This window comes from Pecten maximus, chromosome 6 (assembly GCF_902652985.1).
Source record: "Pecten maximus chromosome 6, xPecMax1.1, whole genome shotgun sequence".
Lineage (NCBI taxonomy): Eukaryota > Metazoa > Mollusca > Bivalvia > Pectinida > Pectinidae > Pecten > Pecten maximus.
Genome location: NC_047020.1, coordinates 43,429,263 through 43,446,713, shown reverse-complemented (window position 1 = coordinate 43,446,713; position 17,451 = coordinate 43,429,263). Strand labels below are relative to the sequence as shown.

Genomic DNA, 17,451 nt, shown 5'->3' with positions numbered 1-17,451 from the left:
CAATCGGTAAACTCGGAGTTTAACAGTCTTCTAAACTCTTCCGTCTATAACATTGGAATTCACACGATGGATAGGCCAAGTAGGGTTTTATTGATGTCAGTGGCACTGATGAGTGCCATACACATGTACCCCACTGTTAGCCAATACTTTACGTGGTAAGTTTGATATGGCGCGGGAAGGATGTCATAATTAAATATTTTTGCCTAGGCAGAAATAAAATATTGCCTGGGCAAAATTAGTTCTGCCTAGGCAAAAATCTAATATTGCTTAGGCAAAAGTATTTCAGCCTAGGCAATATTCGATTTTTGCCTAGGCAGAAATCGAAATTTGCCTAGGCAGAATTATTTTTGCTTATGCAGAAATATTTTTGTCTAGACAATATTTTGTTTTTGCCTAGGCAAAAATATTTAATTATGACATCCTTCCCGCGCCATAGTTTGAACATTTTCCATATTTTGTTTTATCCTTGATTACAAATTCTTATCAGAGAATACTCAAGTTAACGTCAAATATGGCGTGTCTGAGATATCGTATTAACTTCATAACTTTGTAATGTAGTGTGGAGTCCGAGCCAGGTTACCTCCCAGCGACGCTAAGTTATCTTACGGGGACAGAGGCGGAGAACATTTGTCCAGCGCCAGCCGATGTATTATGGGCAAGTATTATATGAGATAAATTATATAACTTATATATACAATTTAGCAGGTTACTGTAGTACATATACATTTTATAACTCTGTGTCTCCTGTGTAAACTCCGATTAAAAAAAAGAATAACCTTTTTCGTGCTACATATTTTCATATTGGAACTGTTGAAGAATTTGTACGGAACATTGACAGCTTTAATGAAATAATGTGATCATGAAACAATTAATTTATTTTCAGGGAATTGGAACCGAGGTATTCTGTAACCTCATGTGCGCTCCTATGACCATGCTATTTGCTAATGCGTCGTCGATTGGAAACAGCGCCAAAAGGAAATGGAAATCCATGGTTTCCATGTTCCAGGAATGGAGAGCCCGTGAGTAATATTTATCAATTTACAAAAGTCTTTTTATCTTGCATTGGATTGCAGACGATTTCCAAATCATTCGCATTAATTCAACGAAGAAGAGAAATTGCGTATGTCTAAGCGGAACCCTTGTATTCTTAAGATATGATTTGATATTCAGCATGTGCTTGTACAGGTCCTTCCACCTGCCGCAGCTGTGGAACTGTTCCATGCCAGGTAGAAAGGAAGACACCCTGGAAGCCTTCCACATCTCTACAAAAGGACAAAAAAAACTTCTCAGAGAGATCGAAGGCAATGCTGTTGTTCAACTATGGACTGGAGCTGTCCGTAGTGTTGACCAAGGAACTACCCCAAGACGACCTTTACTGGAAGAGGAAGATGTGTGGTCATTTTGAGGAAGAGCACATGGTTATTTTCCCACGATGCATCCAACGCCAGATTAACAACTGGTACCCCGTCCCTCGCTAGGTATGTATAAGTGATGATGATGATGATGATGATGATGATGATGATGACGATGACGACGATGATGACGATGATGACGACGACAACGTGTTCCAAGATTTGTGACATCGGCTTGTTGAATGGCGTCGCAAGATTTTTTATCATTTAATGTTTATCTAATGTTAAGCTCCGATTTTTACCCTCCATCTATTTTGATATCGGAAAAAAAGTATAGATAATCTATATATTAATAATAAAAAAAAAAATTTAGAAAAAAAAGAAAAAAAAAAGATAAGTGAAGAAAAGAAAAAAAGGGAAGTCTGTCGTGTGAGAAACCCTTGTTTTCCATAGTTTCTTTTCTTTTCTTTATTTTATGTTTGTACAGGTCCTTCCCCTGCGGAACTGTCCTGTGGCCATCCGAAGGGAAGCCATCTGGAAGTCGCATGGACCAGACAAACTCGGTGGAGGTCAAGATCTGGCTTTTGTTTTTTATGGCTAGGTGTGTATAAATGATGATGATGATATGATGATGATGATGATGATGATGATATGATGATGATGATGATGATGATGATGATATGATGATATGATGATAATGATGATGATGATGATGATGATGATATGATGATGATGATGATGATGATGTGAAGTATTGAGTGAGGTATAAGTGGTCAATTCCCAAAGAGAGGAAGGGAGGGAGGGGGAATGAAGGAAAGGGAAAAAAGAAGGAGACACAGAAAAATGAAAAGAGCTGTGAAAAGAAGTCGAACGATGACATGATGGTAGAAACCGGGGACACGTTTGATTCTTCTGCTTAATGTTTTTGTCTTGATGTTTTCATATTATACTTAAAGTGAGCTACAGGGAATTTGGTCAGTTGACAATGACGTGGAATTGACCACAGGCGCCTGTTTCTGGTTAATGTGAGGTATACATGGAGTAAGAGTAAGGGCAGTTACTTTTTTTAGCCCACCATCATCAGATGGTGGGCTATTCAAATCGCCCTGCGTCCGTGGTCCGTCGTCCGTCCCTCCGTCCGTCCGTCCGTCCGTCCGTCCCTCCGTCCGTCCGTAAACAATTCTTGTTATCGCTAATCCTCCGAAAGTACTGAAGGGATCTTTCTCAAATTTCATATGTGGGTTCCCCTTGGTGCCTAGTTATGCATATTGCATTTTGAGACCAATCGGAAAACAACATGGCCGACAGGCAGCCATCTTGGATTTTGACAATTGAAGTTTGTTATCGCTATTTCTGAGAAAGTACTGAAGGGATCTTTCTCAAATTTCATATGTAGGCTCCCCTTGGTGCCTAGTTATGCATATTGCATTTTGAGACCAATCGGAAAACAACATGGCCGACAGGCAGCCATCTTGGATTTTGATAATTGAAGTTTGTTATCGCTATTTCTGAAGAAGTACTGAAGGGATCTTTCTCAGATTTCATATGTAGGCTCCCTGTGGTACTTAGTTATGCATATTGCATTTTGAGACCAATCGGAAAACAACATGGCCGACAGGCAGCCATCTTGTATTTTGATAATTGAAGTTTGTTATTGCTATTTCTGAGAAAGTACTGAAGGGATCTTTCTCAGATTTCATATGTAGGCTCCCCTTGGTACTTAGTTATGCATATTGCATTTTGAGACCAATCGGAAGACAACATGGCCGACAGGCAGCCATCTTGGATTTTGATAATTGAAGTTTGTTATCGCTATTTCTGAGAAAGTACTGAAGGGATCTTTCTCAAATTTCATATGTAGGCTCCCCTTGGTGCCTAGTTATGCATATTGCATTTTGAGACCAATCGGAAGACAACATGGCCGACAGGCAGCCATCTTGGATTTTGACAATTTAAGATTGTTATCGCTATTTCTGAGAAAGTACTGAAGAGATCTTTCTCAAATTTCATATGTAGGTTCCCCTTGGTGCCTAGTTATGCATATTGCATTTTGAGACCAATCGGAAAACAACATGGCCGACAGGCAGCCATCTTGGATTTTGACAATTGAAGTTTGTTATCGCTATTTCTCAGAAATTGCTGAAGGGATCTTTCTGAAATTTCATTTGTAGGTTGCCCTCTGTGCCTAGTTATGCATATTGGATTTTGAGACCAGTCAGAAAACAACCTGCCTGACAGGCAGCCATCTTGTATTTTGACAATTGAAGTTTGTTATCGCTATTTTACAGAAGGTACTGAAGGGATCTTTCTGAAAATTTCATATGTAGGTTCCCCTTGGTCCCTGGTGTTGCATTTTGGGACCAATCCGAAAACAACAGACAGCCATTATCGCCAAATCTTAAATTTTATATATAGGTTACCCTTGTTTGAAAAGTCCTAGAGGGCTGTTTCTGAATTTACACAGATTAGTAAGACTTAGAGGAAGGGAAAAGTAGAGAAAAGATCAATCTGACATGGAACCTATAAAGATCATTCAATGGTGGGCGCCAAGATCCCTCTGGGATCTCTTGTTCTATAAATACAAACCAGAAACAGACGCCTGTGTATTGACTGAGCGTGCCTTACGAATTCCGAATTGAAGGACATGACAGGTCAGACAGGATAGGTCAGGGCAGACAGGACAGGACAGACAGGACAGGACAGACAGGACAGACAGGACAGGACAGGACGGACATATCAGACGGAGGACAGGACAGGACAGGACAGGACAGGACAGGACAGGACAGGTCAGGACAGGACAGACAGGACAAGATATGTCCTAGGCAGGATAGACAGGACAGACCGGACATGTCAGACAGGATAGGACAGACAGGGATGACAGGGCAGGATATGCCCTGGACAGGAAAGACAGGACAGACAGGGAGGACAGGACAGACAGGTCAGGACATGACAGGATATGTCCTGGACAGGACAGACAGGGAGGACAGGACAGGATAGGTCCTGGACAGGATAGACAGGACAGACAGGGAGGACAGGACAGACAGGTCAGGACAGACAGTTCTGGACAGGATAGACAGTACAGGACAGGACAGGACAGATATGACAGGATATGTCCTGGACAGGACAGGACAGATATGACAGGATATGTCCTGGACAGGATAGGACAGGAAAGACAGAGAGGACAGGTCAGGACAGGACAGGACAGGTCAGGACAGGTCAGGACGGGACAGGATATGTCCTGGACAGGATAGACAGGACAGACAGGACAGGTCAGAACAAGGACGACAGGACAGGACAGGGTATGTCCTAGACAGGACAGGACAGGACAGACAGGATAGGATAGGATAGGTCATGGACAGGACAGGTCAGAATTCATGTTTCGTTTGTAGATCTATATATATATATATAAATAAAGTGAAAAAAATAGTTTGTTTCCATGTGAAAGTAAGAATAAAGATATACTAATAATAAAAAACTCGACGACTGGCTTTCAAGCGCTTTCGCAGCTCATATATATATTTATCAATGATGATAACACCTTCATTTTCTTTTTTAATGACACAAACTTTTGTTTCAATTACAGATCCAAGCCATGGGGTGGTCGGCTGGCACAGTGGTAACACACTTGCCTTTCACCAAGGCGACTGGGGTTTGATACCCCGATCGGATGTGAAAAGGTTTGGGGTCACCAGCCCCGACCACGTGGGTTTTCCCCGGGTACTCCGGTTTCCCCCCACACTAAGACCCCTCGCGCAATTCTAGCCGGGCCAAGGCATCTCTTGACCCGCGGTTTTTACAGGTCACTTCTACCTTGTTGTAGCCAGACCATAATTGTTGTTGCATTGATCAATAAAAATATATTGCTATTGACCACTGGAGTTGTGTTGATAAATCATGGTACTGGAATTATGACAACGTCATAATGGTCAGTTCGATAATTGATCTCGGAGGTGACTAGTACAGCCGACGTTCGTTTCAAGTATAGGACAGCTCGACCTTTTGACGAACTTGACCTCTAATTGGTTCTGGTCAGCTGGAAAATTGATGTTCGAAATAAACATTGTAAAGTTCTAGCAGAATGGTGTGCAAATGGAAACTGTTTATAAACAAGGACCAAACTAACGTTGTTCATTTTCGTAATCCTTCTTCAACTTTAACACTGTTTAAATTTACATGAGGTGCCTCTTATGTTCTAAGTATAAATACTTGGGACTGTGGTTCCACGAACATCTGATATCAACTGATATCAAGGACTCTTGTTGGCTCAGATGGAAGCATGTGAGGGGTTAACTGTCTGAGGAAACCGGAGTACTGGAGAAAACCCTCTTTTTTAGCCAGATGACCCCATAGTTACTGTTTTATATCAGATTTGTAATCCTAGGTTAAGAAGACCAATGTGTTAGCACTATGCCACCTGACCACAAATTTGAGTATTTTATCATATTTCTACCATGTAGATGATAGTGCTTGTAATAACAAGGGGAATAATTTATGCCTTCATCAGGCCCAAGATTTCTCAATGGTTATAAGATCCTTGGGTGATATTTTGGTAACTTCACAGGTTTTAAATATTTATACCCCCCCCCCCCCCCCCAACAAAGTTGGGGGGGGGGGGGGGGGGGATTTCACTCAAATTTGGTATATAGTTAGAAGACCATATGAACTTGTGTTCCCTGCAGTGATTTTGTGATTTTGCGATTTAGCCCTTTTTAACAGAGTTATGTCCCTTTATGTAAAAAATGGTTACAAGCTTGTCCAGCTATGCATTTGCTTTGTTTTCAATGGATTTTACTAAAATGGTATATATGTAGGTAGAGGGCCCTATGAGGCTGTGCTCTATGCAAAGATTTTGCCGCATTACCAGTTCTAATAGATTTATGCCCATTTTTCTTTAAAAACGAGCAAAATTTTGTCCATCCATGCATACACTTAGTTTTGGATGGATTTTCTTGAAACTTTATACAGAGTTGAAGGACCACATGGAATTTTGCCGCCAGGAACAGCTTTTTCCTATAAAACCCAGAGTTATGACCCTTTATGTAAGAAACGGTTACAAGTTTGTCCTGCTATAGAATTTATTTAGTTTTCAATGGATTTTCTTGAAACTTTTTACACAGTTGAAGGACTGCATGCACTTGTGCCTCCAGTAAATGCTTTTTCCGAAAAAAATGCTTTTTACATAGTTATACCACTTTATTTGAAAAATGGTTATAATTTTGTCAGTTATGCATTTCCTCAGTTTTCACAAAATTGGTGTATAGTTAAGAGACCATATGGTGTTGTGATTTTCCCCAAGTAGTCCTTTTAAACAATTATGTCACTTTAGCCATTTTTAACAGAGTTATGCCCCTTTTTTCATACAAATTGTGTCATAATTTTGTTCGGCTATGCATTCAATTAGTTTTTGATGGATTTTCCTGAAACTTTATACAGAGTTGAAGGATGGCATGAAGTTGTGTTGATTTGGTTATAGTAACTCATAAATAGGCAGCTTCACAAAGTATCCAAACCAATCATGGATAAGCATGGGGTATACTTGTCACCCCCTCGGTGACAGCTCTAGTTTGGATTAAGTGTAGTCGACCGTTACAGTAGATGTAAACCCATACTTTCCTCATTTTAACCCAACAAACAGAACAGTTCAATATTTCACTGTAAAAACACATAAGTTTATGTCCGATCACGTCCAAACTGTCACAAGAATTGGTTGTAGTTTCAAAGAATCTTGCGTTGATAAAACCTAAACAAAAATGTCAAAGGTTTAATTTGGAACAAAAAGTTTTAAGAAAAATTACTTCAGCACTGTCCGTGCCAGATACTATTCAAAATTAAGAATTCCAGAGAAGTGGATGTGTCACTTTCACCTACTTAAATGAAATTGTGTCATTTTGTTAATTTCATGGTCACGATATGAAAAGCATTCTGCATTACAACATACATGTTTGTTGCCTGTGGGTTGATTGATGGAGTTTAATGTCCACACAAGGTGGCCGAGTGGTTAAGGTGTCCCAACACTTTATCACTAGCCCTCCACCTCTGGGATGTGAGTTCGAAACCTACGTGGGGCAGTTGCCAGGTACTGACCGTAGGCCGGTGGTTTTTCTCCGGGTACTCCGGCTTTCCTCCACCTCCAAAACCAGGCACGTCCTTGAATGACCATGGCTGTTAATAGGACGTTAAAACAAGCCAACCACATATGTCAATGATATCATGAATGCATGATACTATTGTGCATGAAACCTACGAAAACACTCATGTGCAAAGAGCATAACTCCAGCCAAAAATTAAAAATATTGACGCGGGGTTCGAACTCAAACTGCACATGTTATTCACTATGTAAAAGGAATATACTAAGTTACAAATTGATATGGTAAGCTGTAGCGAAAGTCAGGAAAATGGTTAATTGTGCGAATTTTCAATGTGCAAAGGGCCGTAACGTAACTCCAGCAAAATTTAGAATTTTGAAACGGGATTCACATCCTAACTTTAGTTTCCTATATATCAAGCAACAAATTGATAAAGTATACAGAAGCGAAAAATAAGTCCAGAAAACATGTAATTACGAGAATTTGTGTCCATAGGTCAAATATTGAAATGTGGTCCAAACTCGAAATGGAATTCATTAATCACGACAAAGCCACATATTTATTATTACAAATTATGTGGTAAATGGTAAAAAAAGAGAGTCCAGAAAACTAAAATGTGACCGACAACGACGTGTGGCGATGGACAAAGAGATCCCTAATTAATATCGGGTGTCTGTCAGGTTTTGCAGGAGGCACACAAATCTAGGTTTTTGGTAAGGTGCAGAAATCAATTCAAATCAGGTTTTTGAGTTCATATTGACGTTAAGTCAACATGTTTTAAGAACGCAAAATAACAATACAAACAATTATTTTGAATTCTGTGGTTTGGAACAGGACAACTAAAGTATCAAGACATCGTCAAATTGTCCATACGCTATCCTATTTATCCCTCCTACCATTCCATTTTACAATACATGTACATATTGATTTCTTTAAATGTCTCGAGCACGTGTATTTGCTTTATTGCAGTTAGACGGACATGTAAATACCATATTTGTGTTAATTCCCCAGTAGAACATAATGATACAAATGAGAGAAGGAAAATTGTTTGTTTGTTTGACAAAGCCATTTCATTTAAATGATATTTTGAAATTTCCCTGTAGCAGCTCAAAGTCAGTATCAGTGTCATTGTCAGTGGTCCATGTCGAGCAAATTAGGACATTTGTATATATTGTTTTTATTTGAAAATTTTGCAACTTCTTCAGTAGCGTTTGGAATCCTTATTGAGTTCATGATCGATCATCATCATATAAATAATTGATCGATCATGAACAGAACTTTAGGGAAATATCTAGAAAAGCATAATACATTTAATTAATTTAATTAACCCTTTAAGCCCGGGCCAGGGCCGAATGATGCAATAATGCATCACGGAAGTAGATTTTTGTCTGCATTTTTTTAAAGTCATGATACAGCGATGTAAATAATCATAACTAATTATTACGTGAATGAGATAATGTATAACAATAAATAATGAAATTGACAATACGTAACACGACTTTATTTTATTATTTAAATGTCTAAATTTACCTTTTAACTTCGTACTTGTTTTAAACTTCTGCTCTCAAGAACTTCCGGTCGGACGGGCGCAAGTAAACAACCAATTTCCGAAAAAAAAATATATTACTAATCTAGTTTTTTATCCTATGTAACAAACCAAAATAAATAATGTTTTCTTTTCAAATAAGTGGACCAGTTTGCCTGGTTTCTGAAAAATAGGTAGCATCTCTTAGTCCGAGGCTGGGTCTCCTTGAGGTAGTTGGTGACTACCTCACTGAACAACATACAAGAGGTCCAGAGCAATAAGGGTAAAGTGGTCTTGCCCAAAGTCAGAACCATGACAGCACATACTGGCCTGATTGTCAGCTTCCCTTTTCTTCTGCAGGATAATTGTTTAAACTTTTCTATACTTCTTCTATATATATATATATATATATATATAATATTCATAAATTTGGTGTATTTCGTTGAACAGCCTATTAACAGTCAGTGTTATATAAGGATGTGCCAGGTTTTTGGAGGTGGAGGAAAGCCGGAGTACCGGGAGAAAAACCACTGGCCTACGATGAGTACCAGGCAACTGCCCCAGGTAGGTTTCGAACTAGCAACCCAGAGGTGGAGGGCTAGTGATAAAGTGTCGGTACACCTTAACCACGCTGCCACCGCAGCCCCTCAATAATAAATAACTAATAAACTATCTTACAGTTGCAATACTACCAAAGAAGTGAAAAATATGGAAAAATGTGTTTCCTAATATCTGAATGGCTTGAAATTGAAAGAATAGTTCTACAATATGAAACGGAAACCATATTTTATGCAAAGTCTCAAAAACATTTTAGTAGAACATAGAGGGTAATTACTTGCGGTCTGAGGCCTGCAATTACAATAACTGTTTAAAACTTTTTAATTCTTCTTATTGGTCACAGTTGCAGATGTAAAAGATGTGAAAATTGAACCAAAATGGTGTTATCCCAATATCAAAATAGTTTGAAATTGAGAGAATAGTTCTATCACATGAAATTGTAACCAGATTTTATGTAAAGTTTCAAAATTCTGAATTTGTTTCTTCAGTAGAACATAGAGGGAAATTTACTGCGGTCTTTGGCCAGTAATTTAGAACACGCATTCTAATGTAAATATTTGCCTATGGCGGCGTGGACTTAAAAATAAAAACATATAAACTATTTACACTAGTCCCTGTGTTTCTGTATTTAACCTGTATGCAGATGACATCTCGAAGAAGACTATTTTGTAGAATTGTTACCATTAAATCCTGGTCATTGTTTGAATTTGTCAAATTATTTTCTATAATACCTTTAGCAAAAAGTTGAAATAAGTTAAATTAAGAAAAAATCAACTACATGGTTCCCCACCCCAAAATACGTAATTGAATTTAACTTAGTGTGACACAATGAATACAAAATACACTGTAGTTCAAAAACTTTTAGTATGAATTTGCCAGAATTGGTTTCTTGCATATTGTTTTCTTTGGTAAAATGTATATGTAAGGGAAAGGTTGAAATATGTTGGTATGGTATTGAAGCAAAGATATTTCAAAATTTACTAATTGCTACCTGTGTGCAAATGACATTTTGAAGACAAACTATTTTGTAAGATAGTGATAATAAGATATTGGTAATTCTTTAATTTTGTCAAGGAGTTTTCTATGATACCTTTTGTAATAAGTTAAAAATGATTTAAATTCAAAAGATAAAAAAAATACAACATGGTTCCACATCCTAAATTAGTTCATATAACTTAGCGTGACAAATCAATTAATTGACATAATTTCAGTTTTCTTTGGCACATGTAACGCAAAAGGTTGAAATATGGAATTTTATAATAAAGCGACTCATAGATATTTGAAAATTTACTAATTTATGAAATTTCGAAAGTAGACGATTTTGTAAAATTGTGATAGCTAAAACCAGGTAACTCTTTGATCTTGTGAAGTAATTTTCCATCTTGTACCTTTTGTAATAAGTTGAATTAAATTTAATTTCAAAAGATAAAAAAAAAATACATGAAATCTTTCTGAAACCAAAGTAGCTGAATTAATGCAACATCATCATTGACAACATTTTTAGCATAAATTTGTCAGAACAGCTTTTTTGCATATATCATTTTCTTTGGTGCATGAAAGTGAATGGCTTAAATATGTTGTATGGTATTTGAGGCAAATAGATTTGAAAATTTACTTCATTTATTAATTACTGCAAAAGATGATATAATTTGTCCCTGTCCATCTCAATAAAGGGCAGGTCAGCCCGAGACTTATTCAAAATTTAAAGCATTTAGACAATATTTCATTAACAAAAGCTGTTGGAGAACTGCATAGCTCGTTTCGCAAATGTTTGTCAATAAATAATAAAATATATTAATTGGTATGGTTTCATCCCAGAAACCCTTGAATAGATTTTAAAATAAAACCCTGTGATCTTGCTAGCATTGAAATTCAACTTTTTGGTAGACACCACAATTCACACCCATAAAGTGCCGAAACGTAAACTTTGATTTAATTATTTTACCGATAGATAGAGGATTTAACACATATAGTTGAGCTCCACTTTTAGTTAAGGTCATGATACCACTTTTAAATTCATTACAAACACGTACTGTGCGTTCAATACTATTAAAATTATAATTTAACATCATACCAACATGTGTTATATCCTTAACCAATGGGAGAAGATACTCGTAAAGATATAAATTCGCATCAATATTGCGTTTCTATTTTGTGTAAAGCGCCACAGTTAACTATATATATAATTCACATATCTCGAGCATATTCTGTAAGCTTTTGCGCTGTGTACTAAGCAGACACATGTCATCAATTTATGTTGGTATATTAATTCTAAATTGACAATAAGTGCATCATTTCAATATTTTTCAACGCTATCTAATAAACTTTTTATGGATACAATGTACATTTTAGCACAAAACGTACTCCCTTGTAATCCCTCTCTCTATACGGATCCATCTTGAATTAAAATTCATTAAATTTACTTTCTAATCCATTTAAAGGAATACGTTCTGGCGTCGTGCTGGTTCAGTGGTAATTTAAGTAATATACATGTACTACTCAATTTATTTTCATTAAAAATAAGATTCATGATTCCAAAATCGTGCCATTCTAGGTTTGACACTTAATTCGACCGAGTTCGCCATAAACCATAAGAGATGCAGTGCTAGATCTTACTTTTAACATTCTCATTAAATTTCAGGTGGATTTGTTCCAATGTGTTTCAACTTTCAAATACCCATACTTCGAAGCCGTACAGCAAAATTGGCTCAACTACAGTCAAAAATAAAGAGCTGTATATGAATTGGAATAACAAGTTACGAATTTGCATACAACGCAAATAATGATGTTTGTGCTTGCTCAATAAGTGTATTCCTTGACTTTACAAATTTTCCATTATAATTAATTACTACACCCAGGTATGTAAAACTGTCGACATTTTTGTCGGCATCTTTTAGACGAAGTTCAAGATTTAAGTTACTGTTAGGTTTGCTAAAAAAAAAAAAAAAATCATAATTTTGGTTTTGTCAACAATTACTATCAATTTCCAAGTTTCACGATATTTCTGGAGATTATCCATTGTTTTTTGTAACCCGTCTGGCGTTTCAGCAAATAGAAGAGCATCATCAGCGTATACTTTGACAGGACAAACATTTCATCTGAAAATTCTTCAGAGATCATTTTTGTAAAGGAACACTTTTCAGAGATTTGAAAAACATTTCTAGATCATTTTAAAACATAGAAAATAATATGGGCGAGATATTTCCCCGTTGCCTAACCCCGATTAAGCACGAGGGGGAATCAGATATCTTCCCATTGTATTTTACACATGATTTGATATTTTGATACATACATTGTATTTTATAACTCTATAACATTTTCCTTTAAAATTATGTATTTGCAGTTTCATCCATTGCCCAGCTCTCGATATGGTTTCAAACGTTTTTACGAAAATCAATAAATGTACATTACAATTTTATCGCTATTCAAGTACAATGAAATTAACATATATTGTCGACTGTTGAGTGATTCTTTTGAAATCCTGCCGGACTAATAAAGACATTATATGATTTTGTGTTTCAAAATTATTCAACCGGCTATTTATGATGGATGTAAATAATTTTCCTAAACAACTTATAAGTGACTCCGCCTATCGCTAGGTTTCGTCTCGCCGAATTTTAAGTCAGTGTTCTGTCGGCTTTAGTTTGTTTTTGGTTTTATCGCCTACATTAATCTGCCTACCGTTAGGTTTCGTCTCGCCGACTATCTACCGCTTAGGTTTCGTCTCGCCGACTATCTACCGCTAGGTTTCGTCTCGCCGACTATCTACCGCTAGGTTTCGTCTCGCCGACTATCTACCGCTAGGTTTCGTCTCCCCGACTATCTACCGCTAGGTTTCGTCTCGCCGACTATCTACCGCTAGGTTTCGTCTCGCCGACTATCTACCGCTAGGTTTCGTCTCGCCGACTTTACAGACAGAGTTCTCTCAGTGTCCCAGTTACAGGTAAATTTTAATCCATAATGGGTAAAACTGAGTAGTTAAGCAAACTCGAAATCTGTGTGTTTCAAAATTTATAACAAAAGGCCCAATGGCCCTGTATCGCTCACCTAGCATTCACCCGAGAAGTGGGTTTATAGAGTGAAACATCTTTGACTTCAATGACCCTCAAAACATGTTTTTATTTATTGATTAGCACTGATCACATATTCAAATATATGTGGAAGTAAATGCTATCCAAGAATATTTCCTTACATTTCAAAAAAAACAAAACAAAACAAAACAAAAAAAAACCGCTTTCACCACTGATTACTAGTATAACTGACATATTGATATATACACGGTTACTGAATAACAGTGAAAAATGATGTCATTTATTCACTTCACAGTTCTTACATTGAAGAGTCGTGAAACTGATAATAAAGAGAGTCAGTCTGTAAAATGAAAAAAAGAAATAAATAAAAAATCTAAAAAAAATTATCTGAACTTCATTTTTTATGACACAGGGAGTAATCCTCTATATATTATCTCGTGTTTTGAAATTATTGTATATTGTTAATGTGCCACTCGAATGTAATTTCATAAGAGTTTAAGGATATATTATGTCAAAATGAAACGTACCCAGCTGGTTATGGATTTTGATTTGCCAGTGATCAATTACACAGAAAAAAAAACACACACAACACAAACACACAAATACATTTTTCACAGCAACAAAGGCACTGACAATTCGATCAACTGACAAAATTATGTAAAATATTCAAACCTAAAAATCAGTAATCGATTTTTCATATAATTTCTTAACATACTTTAAAATTTATTTCAACAGGATGTTTAATACCAATACATGTTTAGAATTACAGGCCGTACAGTATCGATTGATTCCATGAAATATAATCATATTTCTTCAAAAAACATTAACATCGATGGATTATACCCCCATCATAAATACTATCTGTCCCTGTACACCTCACTACGTGTACGTGGCGCCAAATTTAAAGGCCAAGTCCATCTCAGGCGCACCATCTGCACGTGCAAATACACAACATAAAAAAGTTGAGAGAAAATAATTGGGTTTTTCACAGACGCAAGGCTACAGTCTTCCAACCCTACATATACTCATTCTATGAATGGTTTCCTATCATTCATATCATCAAATTTCAGGAAATGTAAATTATAAACAGACAATTAAGGCGCATTTTGTGCGCACTTTATGATAACTATTGTCTTCACAGTTGTAACAATGCGCGACACAGGGGACCGATATCACGTGTTTGCGTATGAATTCCTTACCAACGTGACTATATTGACCAGTGAAAATGTTGCTTACAAACTGTCCATATGTAACCAGCATTTTTACTGGATGCCCGTCGATCGGATTAGAAAAGATTGAAATTTGTTAAGCGTTTTGAAGTTTTGAAGGGGACCTGTATACTAATATCTTTAATGTTTTATTACTGGTGAAGGTGGGGTGTCCTGTATACAAAGAACTTGAATGTTTTATTACTGCTGCGGGGGGGGGGGTCCTCTATACTAAGAACTTGAATGTTTGTTAAATTACTAGGGTGGGGGGGGAGGGTTTCCTGTATAGTAAAAACTTTAATGTTTTATTACTTGTGGGAGGGGGGGGGGGGGGGGGTCCTGTATACTGTGAACTTTAATGTTTACTTACTGGTTGGGGGGGGGGGGGGGGGGGTCCTGTATAGTATGGAGATTAATGTTTAGTTACTGATGGGGGTGGGGAGGGGCGTCCTGTATACTTAGAACTTTTTTTACTGGTGGGGGGGGGGGGGGGGCCTGTATACTAAGAACTTTAATGTTTTATTAATCTTTTGGAGGAGGGGTTCCTGTATACTAAGAACCTTAATGTTTTATGACTGGTTTGGGGGGTCCTGTATACTAAGAACTTGAATGTTTTATTACTGGTGGGGGCTGGGGGGGGGGGGGGGGGGGGGGGGTCCTGTATACAAAGAACTCGAATGTTTAATTACTGGTTGGGGAGGGGTCCTGTATACTAAGAACTTGAATGTTTATTACTGCTGGGTCCTCTATACTAAGAACTTGAATGTTTGTTAAATTACTAGGGGGGGGGGGGGGGGGGGGGGGGGGGGGGGGGGGGGGGAGGGTTTCCTGTATAGTAAGAACTTGAATGTTTACCAAAAAAATTAATGTTTCATTACTGATGAGAGGGGGGGGGGGGGGGGGGGGGTCCTGTATACTAAGAATTTGAATGTTAGTTTTACTGGTGAGAGGGGGGACCTGTATACGAATATCTTTAATGTTTTATTACTGGTGGAGGTCGGGTGTCCTGTATACAAAGAACTTGAATGTTTTATTACTGCTGGGGAGGGGGGGGGGGGGGGTCCTCTATACTAAGAACTTGAATGTTTGTTAAATTACTAGGGGGGGGGGGGAGGGTTTCCTGTATAGTAAGAACTTGATTGTTTTATAAGTGGTCGGGGGGGGGGGGGAGAGAGTCGTGTATTCTATTATACTAATAACTTTAATGTTATATTACTGGTGGGGAGGCGGGGGTCCTGTATAGTAAGAACTTTAATGTTTTATTACTTGTGGAGGGGGGTCCTGTATATCAAAAATTTGAATGGTTTATTACTCGGGAGGGGGGGGGGGGGGGTGGTGGTGGTTCTGTATAGTAAGAACTTTGATGTTTTATTACTTGTGGGAGGAGGGGGGTCCTGTATAGTAAGATATTGAATGTTTTATTACTCCGGGGGGGGGGACCTGTATACTAATATCTTTAATGTTTTATTACTGGTGAAGGTGGGGTGTCCTGTATACAAAGAACTTGAATGTTTTATTACTGCTGCGGGGGGGGGGGGGGGGGGGGGTCCTCTATACTAAGAACTTGAATGTTTGTTAAATTACTAGGGGGGGGGGGGAGGGTTTCCTGTATAGTAAAAACTTTAATGTTTTATTACTTGTGGGAGGGGGGGGGGGGGTCCTGTATACTGTGAACTTTAATGTTTACTTACTGGTTGGGGGGGGGGAGTCCTGTATAGTATGGAGATTAATGTTTTATTACTGGTGGGGGCGGAGATTAATGTTTTATTACTGGTGGGGGCTGGGGGGGGGGGGGGGGGGGTCCTCTATACTAAGAACTTGAATGTTTGTTAAATTACTAGGGGGGGGGGGGGGGTTTCCTGTATAGTAAGAACTTGAATGTTTACCAAAAAAATTAATGTTTCATTACTGATGAGAGGGGGGGGGGGGGGGGGGGGGGGGTGGGTCCTGTATACTAAGAATTTGAATGTTAGTTTTACTGGTGAGAGGGGGGACCTGTATACGAATATCTTTAATGTTTTATTACTGGTGGAGGTCGGGTGTCCTGTATACAAAGAACTTGAATGTTTTATTACTGCTGGGGAGGGGGGGGGGGTCCTCTATACTAAGAACTTGAATGTTTGTTAAATTACTAGGGGGGGGGGGAGGGTTTCCTGTATAGTAAGAACTTGATTGTTTTATAAGTGGTCGGGGGGGGGGGGGGAGAGAGTCGTGTATTCTATTATACTAATAACTTTAATGTTATATTACTGGTGGGGAGGCGGGGGTCCTGTATAGTAAGAACTTTAATGTTTTATTACTGCTTGGGGGGGGGGGGGGGGGGGGGGTCCTGTATAGTAAGAACTTGAATGTTTTATTACTTATGGGAGGGGGGGGGGGGGGTCCTGTATAGTAAGATATTGAACATTTGTTACTTGTGGGGGGGGGGGGTCCTGTATACTAAGCACTTGAATGTTTTATTGATCTTTGGGAGGAGGGGGTCCTGTATACTAAGAACTTGAATGTTTTATAACTCAGGGGGGGGGGGGGGGGGGGGGGGGGGGATGGTGATGGTTCTGTAAGTAAGTTTTATTACTTGTGGGGGGGGGGGGGGGTCTGTATACACAGATCTCAAATGTTATATTATTGGTGGGAGGGGGATCCTGTGTTATTACTTGCGGGAGGGGAGGTGGAGGGGGGTCCTGTATATTA

The 17,451-nt window shown here is 38.3% G+C and overlaps 1 protein-coding gene across 1 annotated transcript; it reads left to right on the top strand.

Moving 5' to 3' along the window:
- The first annotated feature begins 888 nt into the window (after window positions 1–888).
- Window positions 889–1,478, top strand: LOC117328652. Its single transcript, XM_033886096.1, has 2 exons — window positions 889–1,019; window positions 1,186–1,478. The coding sequence occupies exons 1-2, from the start codon at window positions 914–916 to the stop codon at window positions 1,476–1,478; spliced, it is 399 nt and encodes a 132-aa protein (XP_033741987.1). The 5' UTR covers window positions 889–913.
- Window positions 1,479–17,451: the final 15,973 nt, after the last annotated feature.

Excerpts from the sequence above, each read along its gene's own strand:
- LOC117328652 (XM_033886096.1), top strand. The coding sequence starts at position 914 with ATGTGCGCTCCTATGACCATGCTATTTGCTAATGCGTCGTCGATTGGA. Across the intron at positions 1,020-1,185 it reads GTTCCAGGAATGGAGAGCCC|GTCCTTCCACCTGCCGCAGC; the intron begins GTGAGTAATATT and ends GTGCTTGTACAG.